Raw genomic sequence first — 15677 nt, forward strand, 5'->3', positions numbered from 1 at the left:
CCTGTTACGGACTAGGTGGTTACTTCTAAGGCCCTGTTGGGTGGGTAGACCTCAGGGCTCCCCAGCATTTCTTCGGTATTGTTTCTTATTTTATCTTCCAAACTTCTTGTAAAAGATTTGACATTTTCATTACATTTGCAGACTTTAAACATGCACAAGAAATTATTTTGGTCAGTTCTTCATAAACAGATTTTTTTTTGTTCATTTTTTAAAATTGCTAAAAGGCATTTTAGCTTCAGCTAATGTGAAAAATGCATAGAATTAACCGACACGAAGGGAATCCAGTAATAAAGAGGTAAAAGCAAACCACATACAAGGTAGGCACGCTGCCTGATTAACTTCAGTCTCTAATTTTAGTTGAGTATTAGCAGACCCTGTGTGTCTCATTCAAGTGTGTTTTAGCTGCTTTATTATCCAGCCAGTCACAGGAGGTTCAGCTGTGAGCTACACTCCCACGCAAGCCCTTGTCTGTGGGCGCTGCCCACAAGTGCCGTCCCCTTGCATTCCTTTTCCTCTCCCTGACCCTCTCCGTCTCCAGGGAGGGTCCCCGCCTAGACCTCAGCCCTGGCCCCAGCCCCAGTCTGAGCTCTGCTTCTTCTCCTGGCCCTGGTCCTAGTTTGGGATCTTTTCCCTAAATGCTCCTACCAATTTCTTAATCCCCTTCTGGGTTTATGAATGTCTATGCATATAGGAGGGATGAAATGAGATATGACAGAGAGGGAACAGTCTAGGATTGTTCATGTATGTTTATTTAAAAAAGAGAGTGAGAGAGAGTATACATCATCTCCCTTCATCCCTGGCAAATCCAGACACCGCTATTCATGCGGGGCCACCCTAGCTTCTTTACTGACTGTGAATATCCTGAGCAGGGGCCCTTCCTTCTGAGGCTCAGATGCAAAATGATGGTGTGTAGGAGGCCTGGTGAAAGAACACTGGACTTAAAGTTCACACCTGGATGGATGTGCCAGATCTTCATTCATTTAGCTCTACACCCCCATGGGGGAAGCTGTTGCCTGCCCCTGATGGGAAGGAAAATAGCAGAAGGCCTGCCCTCGTGGGCTGAGCAGGCTGGCAAGACCACTTTCCGAAAAGTGCTTTGGCACTGCAGAATGTTATGTAATGGAAGGTGTGACACTGTGGACAACAGGTAAACTCAGGTAAGGGAAAAAGAGCAGCAAAGATTCCCTCATCACAAAGTTTATTCTCAAAGGCTAATGACCAAGAAATGCCCTGAAATTTCATACTTTCCCACAGTCAGACTGGAGGCTATTTTCATATCTTTTTTTGTAGACCAAGAATGCTAAGACTGTGACAGGAGAAATAAGGAAAATATGGCTTAGAGGGAAAAAAAAAGTGATAATGCTTGAGCTCAACAAAGGAGTAATGCAAGCAAAGTGACAGTGAATGACATTAAATGTTCTTGGAAAGGGACTGGAAGTGGTGTCATTCCAGTGACATTACCAGTTTGAAGAAAGTTCCGGCATCCCTTCACAAAATATGTAATGGGGTGTCATCTAGTACCCCACATGGCACTAGACAAAAACAGAGGCCCGAGGTAAGCAGAACAGGGAGGGGAAGATGGCAAAGGAAAGGGAGAAGGAAGGCAGCAAAGAAGAGCAGTCCGCACAGTGATCTTCACGGAGTGTGGATCTCGCTTCTCTGGTTGCAGTCTTCCAGGGCTTCCCGCTACCCTTAGAATGAAACTCAAAGTCCTTGCTCCGAATTACGAGGCCTGTGTGGTCCTACCCCCAGGCAGCCCCAGACTGTATTTCTTATGTCTCTGCACTTAGACTTTGGCCACAGTGACCTTCTGGTTGTTCTAGCACAGGGTTTCTCAGCCTCAGTACAACTGGAACAATTGGGGCTTTATACATTTTTGTTGTGGGGGGTGTCCTGTGTCTTATAGACATTCAACAGCCTCTCTGGCCACCGGACGCTAGATTCCAGTAACAGCACCTGCCTGGCCCCCACTCCAGTATGACAACAAAAGCATCTCCAGACATGGCCAAACATCCCTTGGTGATAAAACAGCCTCTGCTTGGGAACCGCTGCCGAGCTCCTTTCTCCTTCGGGCTTCAGCACTGGCCTCTGCTTGGGTACTCATCCTCTGGCTGGTTCTTGTCATTCAGATCTCAGCTTAAATGCCACTCTTAAAAAGGCCTTTCTTGAGCAGCCAGTGTAGAATAATCACTCAGTCACTTTGACCTTTTTAAAAAATTAGGTATCTAGCACTACTGTTCTCTAATGGCTTGTGTGTGCATGCATGTGTGCATGTATGAGGTCTGTCTTTCCCCCTGGGGACATCTACGTCATGAGAGCAAGAAACTCGAATGCCTTTCCACTGTTCTGTCCCTCTGTCTAGAATAGTGCCTGGCACATAGTACCGGCTCCAATAAATGGGTGAGTGAATGGATGTTGCCATTGCAGTGGACAAACCAAGTCTATGATGGTATTGAACATCGGTTCCATACAAGGAGGACCAGAAGATCTGGGCAAGGCCTGTTCCCCTCTGTCTGGCCAATGCCTGGACAGTACAGAATTTGTGAACACCTTTGGTAAGGACACATTTTTTCCAAGGCAAAGAATGGAAACCACATCAGGGATTGTGAGACAAAAAGTGATTGTGTGTCCAGAAGGCACCCAAAAGTTAGAGTCAAAGCTGAAGAGGAAGATGGAGATCAAATATTCCCCCATACTTACCCCAAAATGAATGTAGCTGGATGACCCCCTCCTCTCTGAGAGCAGTCTTCTCTCCAGCACCATATTACCATTTCCTTGGTCTCCTGTTTTAATGAAGCCATTCTAGGGATGGTAAAGGCCTGGAACTGCATAAGTACTTATAATTCTGAGACTCTCAAGAGGGATTATAGTCTCTTCTTTTAGCAATTCCAAAATCCCGTTGAGCCCCTGCCTATTGAACCCAAAGAACAGTAGAGTAGAGTAGCATGGAGTGATTTTATCCATCATCAGTGTGCCCAGTCTGTCTAAGTGGCTGGCAAAATGTGCAGTTTCAAATGATATGTCTATACTAATTTATCTCTCTTCAGTTCCCTTTAGGACCAAAAATCAGAGATTTTTTGAAAAAAGTTTACTGTAAGCCCCATTTGAATGTATGCTAAGTAAGCACATGTCAGACATGGGGGTGCTTTGGCCACCAGAACTAATTTGGCTGATCTGCCTTCCAGCTGGGCAGGTCCTGGCATTCTACCTCTTTTCCTCCTACAGCTTCCTGAGCAGCTTCCTGGATTAAAGTCTTATTCAGTCAGAGATATATATACGTGGCTCCGTTGTCTACTACTACTACTTAGTGTTCATTTTGCTTTTTACAAACCCTTTCATAAAAATTTTAAGTCTTGACTGTTTTAAACTCAGAACATTTTAAAGACCTTTGGGTTTCCTACTTTTTCATATAATGAGAGATCAATAGCCTCCTAAACTGTCCATAATTATATAAAGGGCTTGAGTAAGTTGAAGTCTTCCTTTAGTCAGTCTTTACCATGTGACAAATGGCACAAATTACTGGGAATATTAATCTCATCTGGAGCATTAGTATTTTGATCCTTATAATCTAGCATGAGTCACTGAATCCTTAAATCAAGTTTCAGATATTCTGGTCAATATGTTAAAGAAAGAAAAAAAGAAAGCTCAAGATGCTCTCCACTTACGCAGCATGGATAGCAGTGAGCTTAGACACTCGCCGAGCTCACCCTTCCCATCTGGGAACCCAAAGTGTTCGAGGACTTTACTAGCCTCAGCTCCCACACAGGCCCAGAATGTCAGCACTTGTGGGCCCAGATCCAGTTTGCTGCACAGAAAAACAGGTTGGTTTTTAAAATTTATAAATGCAAACTATAGAACCTTTAAAAAAAATGCCAGTATTCCTCCATAGTGGAATTCACAGTAGCATCCTTTAGTTTTAAACATACAAGGGTGAAGCCTCTAACAGTTTATTTGTTAGAATTACCTTGTATAGCTATCAGATCTTTTAAATTAAATACTAGTTTCCAAAACTGATGACTGAACTGAAAGAGAGTATAAATTGTTATAGGGTTCCGAGGCAGAAATAGATGAGTCAAGGGCAACGGTAGAAAAGTTCACTTTAGAAAAAAGCAAAAGCTTTCCTCTAATATAGCAAGAATAAGGACAGGTGTTCTTTACTGACGTGATGACACAGCATTTATTTCTACATCCAAATGAGCTATCAGCAGCAAAATCATTTAAGAATATTACCACAGTCCACCTTACAGGACAATAAACTAACAAAACTTGTCAGATAATAGGATCTGACAGGGTTGGGCCAGCTCAGAGGCACCTTCCCCATGTGTAGCTTTTGGTAAGTGTGTCGGTACTGAAACTACAGAACCATGCTGGAAGGCCAGGTTGGTTTGTGTACTTTTGTCTTTCTATTAGACCAGCAGAGGACGATATACAGTCATGTGACTGACCTTTCTCTTGAAGACACTGAGGAATCTGAAGTATGGAATGTTCTAGAACAAAGGGGTGAAAAGCTTCCCTTTTTTGGCAACACAGGTTGAAATTTTGTATATAAACATTTGCTGGGATGTGCAACCTGTCATGCATGGGTTTCTAAAGTATCTAGCTTGGGAATAATTAGAGTATGGTACTCACTGAGAAGGACAATTTTTAGTTGATAAAGACAAGAGTGAGAAGCCTGGAAATGTATTTTGTGATATTACATCCATTTACATCTTAATTCTAAAGCCTCCTTGCTTTGAATATTTCTTTAGCAACATGGTAGGATGAATTCAAAATCACAGGAAGTAAAAAATGATTGTTTCTACCATTTATGGTAGCAGTAGACAAGGAAAAGCAGTTACTCCTCTCCGTGATTGTTCTCCATACGGCATTCCTACACTCTACTATGGGTAACAGCTGATGGGGACAAAAAGAGCCCCTCTGAATTAGTGAATTCATTAGATCATCTATCAATTTATTCATTCCTTTACTTATTCGACATATATTCATTGAGCACACTTTGCTCTTGGTACTGTACTAGTTATTATTATTATGGCTAAAGCTTATGGAGCCCTTATTATTTTATCAGGTACTATTCAGAGTTCTCTGCTTGAACGAACTCATTGAATCCTTATCCTAAAAGTCCTTATTTTGCCCTCATATTACAGATGAGGACATACATGGACAAACACAACTTCTAACCTCACAGCACCTGCGGACCAACAATTAATTACAAAAGTATGCCTCTGTATTGCTGAGGGAGCACACACCTCAAGTTAAGACCCAAAAGATCCAAGCAGGGGAATAGGGGTCAGGGGAGTGAGGCTGAAAGGGCTATTGCAAGCACAAGGAAACTCTTGAGTAGTTTTTAGGGCCTTTGCAATGGAAAGGAGCCTTTTAGGAACTGAAAAAGCCAGATGGTTGGGATTCGGAGAGAGGCTGGAAGACACATTGAGTAGCATGTACAGAACAGACTGACAGAGGATACAAGTTCCGCATGACCAGTTAGCAGGCCGCTGCAGTATAGTAGTCCAGGCCAAAGGATGGGGGAGACGAGAGAGGAACAGGGATCAGAGGCTTATAGGAGGTAGAGTAGCAAGGCTGGGTGACTAAAGGATGTTTGGGTACAAGTGAGGAGTGGCCCCTAAAAAGTCCTGGTGGCTGGCAAGGCTCTTCATGGAGGAAAGGAACAGTGCCTGCCCTGGCCCTGCAACAACTGGTATTATTGACTCTAGAGAACATAGCACTGGCACCTCTGCTGGAATGAAAGGTCACAGGCCATGCCCATGGTAACCCCATGCTCAGATGGAAGGAACTCTGATCACTGGCCTTTTCCAAAGGCACGCCATTGTGCCTGTGCAGAAATGGCCTGGGACATCACTGCCCAGCCCCTTGCTCTGTGGCAGGCCTCTTCTGTTTCTATTTTCTCTTGCCCACACCATCTCCCTTCTCGTAATTCTTCTTCCCCACATCATTTCATAGTCTCTCTCCTAACTCGTAATTACAGTCAACTTTCTCAGTAACTCTTTTCTTCCCTTGAAACTGCTATCGAGACAGACTGTAGTTTTGTTTGGAGAACGAATTAGGTTTACTTTGAATAGAAAAATCACTGAAAAAATAATGGAAATTATTTGTAAAGTCCAAGTACAAATGAAGTAAAAGAGTTTTGGAGAAAAGCCTCATAGTTGAAAGGATTTTTGAGTTGTTTTAACTGTCATTGGATATAGTTCTAGCAATAACTTTTAGTGGGAGTAGGCTCACAAATGGATTGATAATGATCTAACCATTTGGAGGAGGGATTGGTGGGGGGTTGATTTTACTTTTTGGCCAAACTACAGATAGGATGAAAATTGCTGTGGATGAATCAATGCTGCAAAGAAACAGGTAACAGGATAGTTTGCTACAATGTTTGAGATCCTAGGAGCTGATTAGGCTTTTATTACTGCATTATTTTATATGCAAGAACCTTGTGTAAACTAAACCAAATACAAAGAATTAATAACCATGTTGTATTGAAAGTATTTCTGCTTGTGTAGGGATTGTCAATTTCTGTCAGCTATTCCTGGGGCTGTTTTTAGTGCAGAAAACAAGTAAAGTTGACCTTTCACTGTGGGACTGCTGTGAAACTGTCTCCCCTTTGATTGCTTTCCCCCCTTTTCCCATTCACCCCCACTTTATGCTAAAATTGACTCCTTTCAAATTTCTTGTGTTAAAAGAAAATGAAACCGAGTTCATGGTTCATGGAGAGCCCCACACAGTGGTTGTGCACACAGCCTGCCAAGGCCCAGGAAGGTTAGGGACTTTGGGGCTTTTTATTGTTGTTTTGGAGGTTAAATGTCTGTTGTGGTTTCAAATAATGACAGGGATTTGTTCAGTGCTACAGTTTAAAAAGAGTCATGTTGTTCTCTTTAAAATAGCAGGAGTTTTATAGTTTTTTAAAATTGTTGTTTGTTTCTGTTTTAAGTTCTCTGTAGGTTCCAAATAGCCACCTGAACCAGTCAGTATTCCAAAAGCCCCTGATGACTCATCACATCCTTTAACTGTTTGAGATGCTAACAGAACCTGCTCATCACAGCTGATATCACTGGCCAGGAGACTCCCGGCCCTTTTCTCATAGTCTGTGAGAGTGTGTTGAATCCCCACTATGTGCACAGCAGGTCCAAGAGTGTATGTTGTAGGAGGTGACGAGGCAAACTGAGAAGTAGTCTCTGGCTCTGGGAGTTACATTTAAACAGTGGAGGCTGGCTTGGTACCCAAAGAGCAGAGAATAAAATAACAAGTGTGTTATATACAAGTGGAAATTCAAAAGAGAAGAGAAGAATTTTAATAAGTAGGTCAGGAAAAGCACTACTGAGCAAGTGACATGGAAGTCAGGTCTCAAAGGATTGGTAGAATTTAGACATTCAGAGATGAAGGGGAGAACATTCTATAACATTCCAGGTTTAAAGAATATTATGAGCAAAGGCTTGGAAACAGGAAAGCAAGGAAAAGTATGTAGCATTGGCAGGGGTATTTGTTTAGCTGGAGCCTTGGAGATGTACAGGAAGTCAGAAGAAATAAGGCTAGCAAAATGAGTGGGAAATTGTTAGGATAGTTGCTTCAGGGAGAGTGCATAGAGGAATAAATGAGAACTTCCCCTTTTAGCTTTATTATGTTTTCATATTGTTTGAATTTCTTACATTTCTTATTGAGTAAATAGGGCCATGTTATGAAAACTCTTGAAGTCCAAGCCAGGGAATTTTTTCATCTGGTTGCCAGGGAACCACTAGCGCAAAGAGGGGCTGGTGACAGCTGTGCTCTGGGGAGGTGTTCTGGGAGTGTCTTTGGGGCATATTGGAGATGAGGCACCTGGAGACTTGACTGTATAGTTTGGTAAGTCAAATAGTCCAAGGTAGGAGTTATGGAAACAGAGAAGAGGTAGGAATAAGAAGGGATGTTACAAAGGGAGCCCTCAGAGGTTCTTCATGGCGTAATGGACAACTCGGTTCTTCTCTCTCTTCCCAGCTTCCTAAGTTCTGGCACTGAGGATGAGCAACAGGTACAGGCAGACAAGGATGAGGCTTCAAACCTGGAGTCAGCTCCTTGAGTTTGCTTTACTCTTGCTCAAAGGAATACCCTTTAGACCAAAAGCTATGGTTATAACAGTCAATATCCCCAATCCACTAAGTTGAAAAGACAAGAGAAGTCAGTGGAGGCAAAACTCACCCATGAGGTAACCAGAGACGAAGAACAGAGATCAGATTCGATTCCTTTCTAGCTCGCTGTGTTACAGGCTTCAGGCACAAATGTCCACCTCTTGCTTTTCAAATATCTCATGATCCTTCTCACCCTCTCTTTTGCAACTGTCCACCCTTTATCTTTCCATTTTCCCATAAATGTAACTGAAGAGATAGTCAGTACATGGAAGGCCAGTCCTACTTCTACAGAGCACAGTACTGACCAGTTAGCCGAGGTTTACTCCAAGTGCTACCTCTCATCTCTGAGAAATGCATCTTTGCATCCCTCCTATTTGAAGGGTCTATAGATTAGGATTAGATGAAATGTATAAACAACACTTTAAAAGAAGAGAAAGGAATGAGGGAGAGACAGAACAGATCTCTATTTTTAGGTCCAAAATCAAGGCTCACATCCATTTCCATTTGTTTTATCTGATAATCTTGGTGATTTCAAGAAAGTTTTCAAACTTAAAAAGTAAACAAATGAATGAAAGTCTATGTTTTCCAAAGGAAAGCAGTATGGCCTCGAATGGGACTCAGCTTCTGACATTTAGTTAGATTCAGCAGACGCCCATGAGCTCCTGTGTGCCCTATCTATCTATCTATCTGTCTATCTGTCTACCTATCTATGTGTCTGTCTGTCTGTCTATCTATCTGTCTGTCTGTCTATCTATCTATCTATTTATCTCTTTTTAAAGTCTTCATCTTTGAGCATCTCAGGAATTTTTAATCTAGTCAGGGAGATAAATAGGTAGATAGAGCTGTCTTTCAGTACAATGAATGCTCAAGAAAAGGGCCTGGATAGTTCAAGGTTCCTGAAAAGCCATCAATTCCATTCTTATTGGGGAAAACAGTACGGTCTGGAAAGGGAACACTGATCCACATATGAAGGGGATTCAGAGAACTGGAGGGATCAAAGGTGCAGAAAGTTGCTCAGTAAAATGGATCCCTGTTCCCTGTGAACATTAAAATTGCTGGGTTAGATGTGTAAAGGAAGACCATGAACTTGTTACCAGGACATCACTGAAATGACAAAGAGATGTCTGCTGATGACAGGGAGGAAAAGAGAGTAAAGGAAGGCACAGCCAGACAGAGTGCACCTGAGGGGAAAAAGGATTGCATGTATTGTGTTGTTTGCTTATGTGTCTATTTTCATCCGCATAAATGAGTTTTGTTCTAGAATCACCAAGAGAAAACATATACAATGCAGGCCAACATCCCCCTTTCCCTGTCTGATTGTAGGAAAGGATCAGGTTCTGGGAGAATGCCGTTTTTCTCACCTTGCTGTGAAGTGTGCAAGGCAAGGCTGTATTTCTCGAGTCATGTCCCGACAGAGGCCTCAGTTCTGGCACTGAGGATGAGCAACAGGTACAGGCAGACAAGGATGAGGCTTCAAACCTGGAGTCAGCTCCTTGAGTTTGCTTTACTCTTGCTCAAAGGAATACCCTTTAGACCAAAAGCTATGGTTATAACACTTGGGTGGAGTGGGCCTCTCAGAGGTGTCCCCAGTTGGGGCAAGGGCACAGGGCCTTTCTGCCCTCGTGATGATCAGTCGCTGGATATGAGCCTGCCCCAGAAGGAGGCATGGCTTTGAACGAGGCAGCTTTTTCAGCTGAGAAAATCTCCAAATAGCATTAACAACTGAGGACTTTCTGCTAATGTGCTCCCAACAACTGGAAAAATAAGTCCTTCATCCTTTTTTCACCCTAAATTTTATTTCTCCCACCTCCACCCCCATGAATCTGTTCTCTGTACCTATGAGCTTGATTTTTTGTTTTGTTTTTTAGATTCTGCATATAAGAGAGGTCATACAGTATTTGTCTCTGTCTGACTTACTTCACTTAGCATAATGACCTTGAGGTCCATCCATGTTGTCACAAATGACAGATTTTCAATCTTTTTTATGTCTGACTAACATTCCATTAGAATATATAGAGTAGCTAGACAGATCACAATTTCTTGATCATGCATCATTGATGGGCACGTAAGTTGTTTCATATCATGGCCGTTGTAAGTAATGCTGCAGTGAATTGGGGCTGCATATATCTTTTCAAATTAGTGTTTTCATTTTCTTTGGATAATTACCTAGAAGTGGAATTGCTATACCATTTGGCAGTTCTATTTTTAATTTTTTTGAGGAACTTCCATAGTGGCTACACCAATTTAATTCCCACCAACGGTATACAATGATTCCCTTTCCTTCATCTTTGACATCACTTGTCTGTTATTTTTTTTATAATAGCCATCCTAACAGAAGTGAAGAGATATCTCATTGTGTGTTTGATTTGCATTTCCCTGATGATTAGAGAGACTGAACACTTTTTCATGTAGCCGCTGGCCATTTGTGTGTCTTCTCTGGAAAAATTCTATCCAAGTCCTTTACCCATTTTTTAATTGAATTATTTAGTTTCTTTTGCTGCTAAGTTGTATGAGTCCTTTACATACTTTGGATATTAAGCCCTTATCAGATAGATAGATTGCAAATATTTTGTCCCAATTCCGTGGGTTGCCTTTTCATTCTATTGATTTATTCTTTTGCTGTGCAGAAGCTTTTTAGTGTGATGTAATCCCACTTATTTTTGCTTTTGTTCTCATATTAAAAAAATCATCACCAAGACCTATGCTGAAGAGTTTAGCCACCTCTTTTCTTCTAAAAGTTTTATGGTTTCACATCTTACATTCAGATCTCTAATCCATTTGGAGTTAATTTCGTGTATGGTATAAGATAGTGGTTCCATTTCATTATGTTGAATATGGTTGTCCAGTTTCCCAAGAACAATTTATTGAAAAGATTGTTCTTTTCTCGTTGTATATTCTTGGTTCCTTTGTCATAAATTAACTGACAATATATGTGTGGGTTTATTTCTGGGCTCTCTATTCTATTCCATTAATGTATATGTCTGTTTTTATGCCAGTACCATACTGTTTTGATTGCTATGGCTTTGCAATGTAGTTTGAAATCAAGGGGCATGATGCCTCCAGCTTTGTTCTTCTTTCTCAAGATTGCTTTGGCTATTTGGCTTTCTTGTGATTTCATACATATTTTAGGATTATTTGTTCTAATTCTTTGAAAAAATGCCTTTGGAATTCTGAATTTTGATAGGGATTGAATCTATAGATTGCTTTGTGTAGCATGGACATTTTAACAATATTGATTCTTCCCATCTGTGAGCATGGAATATCTTCCCATTTATTTGTGTTTCCTTCAGTTTCTTTCATTAATATCTTCTAGTTTTCAGTATATAGGTCTTTCACCTCCTTGGTAAGTATATGCCTAGGTATTTTATTCTTGAAGTCCTTCATTCTTGAAGGGGTATCTGGGTGGTGCATCACAGTATCTACCACAGGTAGTAAGTTTTCCAGAATAGCCAACATACCAATGTAGTTCTTAACTTAGCTGAATTATATAGTTTTATAGCCCATAATGTAACTCTATAATAACATGGTCCATAAAGCTGACTAAATATAGGAACTGTATGATCTAATCACTACACTTAGCATTGTTTTCATAACAAGATAAATTCTTCATTCCAGCTTGGGATGCCAAGAACACATGCCCCTATCACTCTGGCAGCAGAGGAGCAGAAGGTCTTCTTTGTCTGTCTTCTGTCTCTGCCTCACACACATGTGCATGCATATGTGCACATGCATACACATGCAGAGACTTGCCCAGACTTCGGCAATAAGACATTACTTTTTCCCTCTCTGTATTGCATATTTACTTTGTAGAACACATGAAGTGCTATGCTAGATGATATAGAGAACATAAGACATTCTACTACATTCTACAGAAGCTCTTGGAAGCATAAAGGACTTTACTTAGCTGCAGTAGCTCCATTAATTCATTTAATAAACATTCATTGATTTTAAGCTCTGTACTAGGCATTATGTTAGGTGTTGGAGATTAAAAGGGAGAACTAGTACCTGTTAAAAAGGTTTACAAACTAGAAGAGGACCTGTGGTGAACATGCCCTGAGGGTGCCATGGGACATGGAAGGAGAATGGTCAACTCTTCCTGGGTAGGTTTAGGAAAGCCTGTATGGAAGAGGTGGTATGCCAACAAAATCTTCAGTGAGTAATCACATTAATATCTGGCAGAATGAACAGAGGAGGGAAGAAAAGGGCAGAGCACCAAGACCTAGGAAACATCTCAAACAAAATCAGGGAGACATAGAACACATGGTGTGTTTGTGATCTTTCAAGCATTTGGTTTGGCTGGGTTGTAGGGTTTGTGTGGATGGGATGGTGTTTAGCCAGAAATAAAGCTGAAGAGGGAACAGCTCATAAGAAGTACAGAAGCCATGCTTCAGGAATTTAGAAACTTATTTTCTTGGCAGTGGGGAGCTTTAGAACTCTAGAATTTAGAACTTCATTTTCTATGGCTTTTTAACAGGAGAGTAACATGGTCAGATTTCTGTTAAGGAAAGATCACTGACAGCAATATGCTAAGTAAATTGGAAACTGGAGGGAAGATAGATCAGATATTGTAGCAGCAGTCAAGGTAAGAAACTGTAAGGGCCTGAATCAAACCAGCCACGGTTTGATTACATAGGAAAAGATACATAGGAAGGAGACCTAATTTGCAACTGATTAGACTGGGGGTGAGATGAACAATCTAGGCTTCCCCCCAAATTTCTGAGCGGATATGATGACATTTACCAATGAATACATGAAGAGGAGTGGGCTTGGCAGGAGAGTGTATTAGTTTAATTATGGATATATTGAGAATGAGTATGAGATGGGAGTATCTACATTAGTAAATACATAGCTTCATAGTGCTCAAGGCAAAGGGTTTCTTAGAGATGAGGATCACTGACTTGTAGCTATGAGAGTCGATAAGGTGGTCCAATAAGATGAGTAGCAAGAAAAAAGAGGAGAAAGGGACCAAAGGCAGAACATTTAGTTTCCCCAGTATTACTGAAGTAGGCTGAAGCCAAAAATCAGCAAATGAGAACTGTGAAAGGCAAGAGAGAGTGAGATCTCAGAAGCCAGGCTAGAGAGTGAGTTTCAAGGAAGAGGATGCAGTTAACAGTAGTGGGTGTTGCTGAATGTTCAAGTTAGATGAGAACAACTAAGTCTATTTGATTGGGATGGGAAGTGACCAGTGACCTTTGCCAAAGCAATTTCAAAGAGTGTGGGTACAGGAAGCCCAGTGTACCAGATCGAAGACAAGGTGAGGAAGTGAGGCAGAAATGATCACACGATCATTGTAGGTGGAGGAATTTTGAGGCTAGAGCTGTTAAATGGAGTGTCTTTGCGGGTGTTGAAGCCATTCAGGATATTGGCAGGAAATGGTGTCAAAAGGCAAACTGTGAGACAGGATCCCAAGTCTCTTAAGGTAGCTGGATGGTTTGTTCACTCATTGGACCAACATATACCACGTAGCTTTACATTACAGCATTGGATAGAGTGGGTAGCAGGACCAAATGGCATAAATATCAAAGGAGGAAATATTTCGGGCTTGGTGTTAAAAAAGTGGTTTTTGAAATGGTTTTGATGAGTCAGAAGAAAGCCCACACTGTCTCTGGCCCTTACAGTTTTTACACTGTAGGAGAATGAACATCATCCACTTGAGAGGCCTCCAGATAAGGCAGCAGCCTGAGGGGGAAGGCAGAGCTCGGTGAAGAGAAAGAGCTGAAGGGGGTGTTGCATGAAAATGTTGGGCATGTGGGAGAGTTTAATTAACAATGGAATGTGGGGTTTGGTGAGCAGGAGTAGGACAGGTTCCTGGGGAGGCCAGTATGGAAGGAGGAGTGAGTGGGATGAGACAGGTAGGGCAAAGAAGTAAAGAATAATATGTGAGCTGACAGTTGTCTGGACAGTTGTCTTGCATTCTGTGGGTGATCAAAGGTGACAGGAATAAAAGTCATGGTAAGATTGATTTCCTTAAGGCTACAGGCCTGGTGAGTGTTGCAGATTCAGTCTCTTACTGGTTTTTAAATGATGTGCTTCTGAGGATTCCCTTTGAAAGAACTCTCCCTGAATGATGTGTTGGACTGGTTGGGGGGGCCTGAGGGGAGATGATCAGCTGACTCCTGGAATGTTCCACTCCCAGTGAAATCACAGAACCCTGTGAGGTTAGGACACAGATACAGCATGGAAAACCTTGGAAAAGTGTTTGGAAGTTCTCTCTTGAGTAGAGTTTTCCCCACATTGTGGGGAGGCAGTTGCTATGGTCCCCACACGCTCTTCAGGAAGGAATCTTGGTTGATTTTAGCAAGAAGCAGCAACTCTTCTAGGGTAGGAGCCCCGACTTGGTGGTTGTTGCATCAGTCGTAGTATTTCTGTGGCTTTGTAGATATGGGTCATTCCTAAGTCAGACATTTATAAATGTGGTATTGCATTTCCTAAACTGTAAGCACCTAAATATGCCTGCAGTGTTCAGAGGCCTCCTCAGAGCCCTCTCTGGAGGTAACATAGAGGCACTAAAGCAAGAGAAATAGAATTGAATCAAGGAAATTCTGTTTCTAGTTTGATTTGAGTCAAGCACAGAGCTGAGAATCCTTAAACCTCCCATCTGAGAGGTTTAACTTTGTTACTTCCTGATGGCCCTAATACAATCAAACCTCATCCTGTGATGAGAGACGATAATTGCACTGAGCTACAGCATTTGCCTTTTCCTGGGAGTTCAGGAATTCCATCCTTTTTCAAATATGATTTCCTGGGATTTCACCAACAAAGACAAAGATGGTTTCTGTCAGTGTGTTCAGTAGGAAATGTGTTTTGGAAATATGATAGATGAACCCTGACTTCTGTAGCATAAGGCATGATCTTTATAAAACATTTATCAGTTTCTCTGACAATCCATGCCAGAATTTACCACTCTGCTCCTACCAAAGTTAGGTTTAGCTGGTTTTCATGTTTATGATTAGGTTATTAATATTTACTTCAATCAGTATATATGTTTGGGAGGGGAGTGGAAAGCCACCTTGGAAACAATAAGCCTTTCTCCACTGTACACATATAAAGTTAGTCTTTGATTAGAACCTCAGTCATTGTTTGAAAAGCCCTTCGTCACCTGTTATTCTACCTCTTAACCTCCCTCAGCCAGAAAACTCTGCTCTAGACTACGACTTTACCCCTCCAGCTGCATTTCAGGCTCATCTGTCTCCTCATTTTCTGGATCCCGAATTTCTAGTTATGCTTTTGTGAATCTGTTAAGTTCTTTGTTTTTGGTTATTTGATTTCATTTTGGTGAATAGAGATTTTGGGGGGAATTCTACAGCAATCCATTTGCTGAACGTCTTGAGCCTCATAAAGTTGTGTTGTATTAAGCACTATTGTGAAACTGACAGAAGTCATGTGCCTTCTGGCTGGGACTACCAGATTTAGAAAATAACAATAGAGGTTTTTCAGTTAAATTTGTATTTGAGGTAAGTAACAGAGATTATTTCACAGTATAGGTGGGTCTCATCCCATATTTGGGATGTACTTACATGAGAAGTTACTCATTATTGATCTGAAATTCAAATATCCCCGAGAATC

The 15677-nt window shown here is 41.4% G+C and overlaps 1 protein-coding gene across 2 annotated transcripts in view; it reads left to right on the plus strand.

Moving 5' to 3' along the window:
* Positions 1–15677, plus strand: part of KIF6 (kinesin family member 6) — a 349101-nt gene that overhangs the window by 165121 nt on the left and 168303 nt on the right. For both annotated transcript variants that reach the window (XM_036907154.2, XM_036907155.2), the window contains exon 13: positions 3606–3821. In XM_036907154.2, the coding sequence (XP_036763049.2) occupies positions 3606–3821 (216 nt within the window). The remainder of the gene's footprint in view (positions 1–3605; positions 3822–15677) is intronic.

Source organism: Manis pentadactyla, chromosome 16, assembly GCF_030020395.1.
Source record: "Manis pentadactyla isolate mManPen7 chromosome 16, mManPen7.hap1, whole genome shotgun sequence".
Classification (NCBI taxonomy): Eukaryota; Metazoa; Chordata; class Mammalia; order Pholidota; family Manidae; genus Manis; species Manis pentadactyla.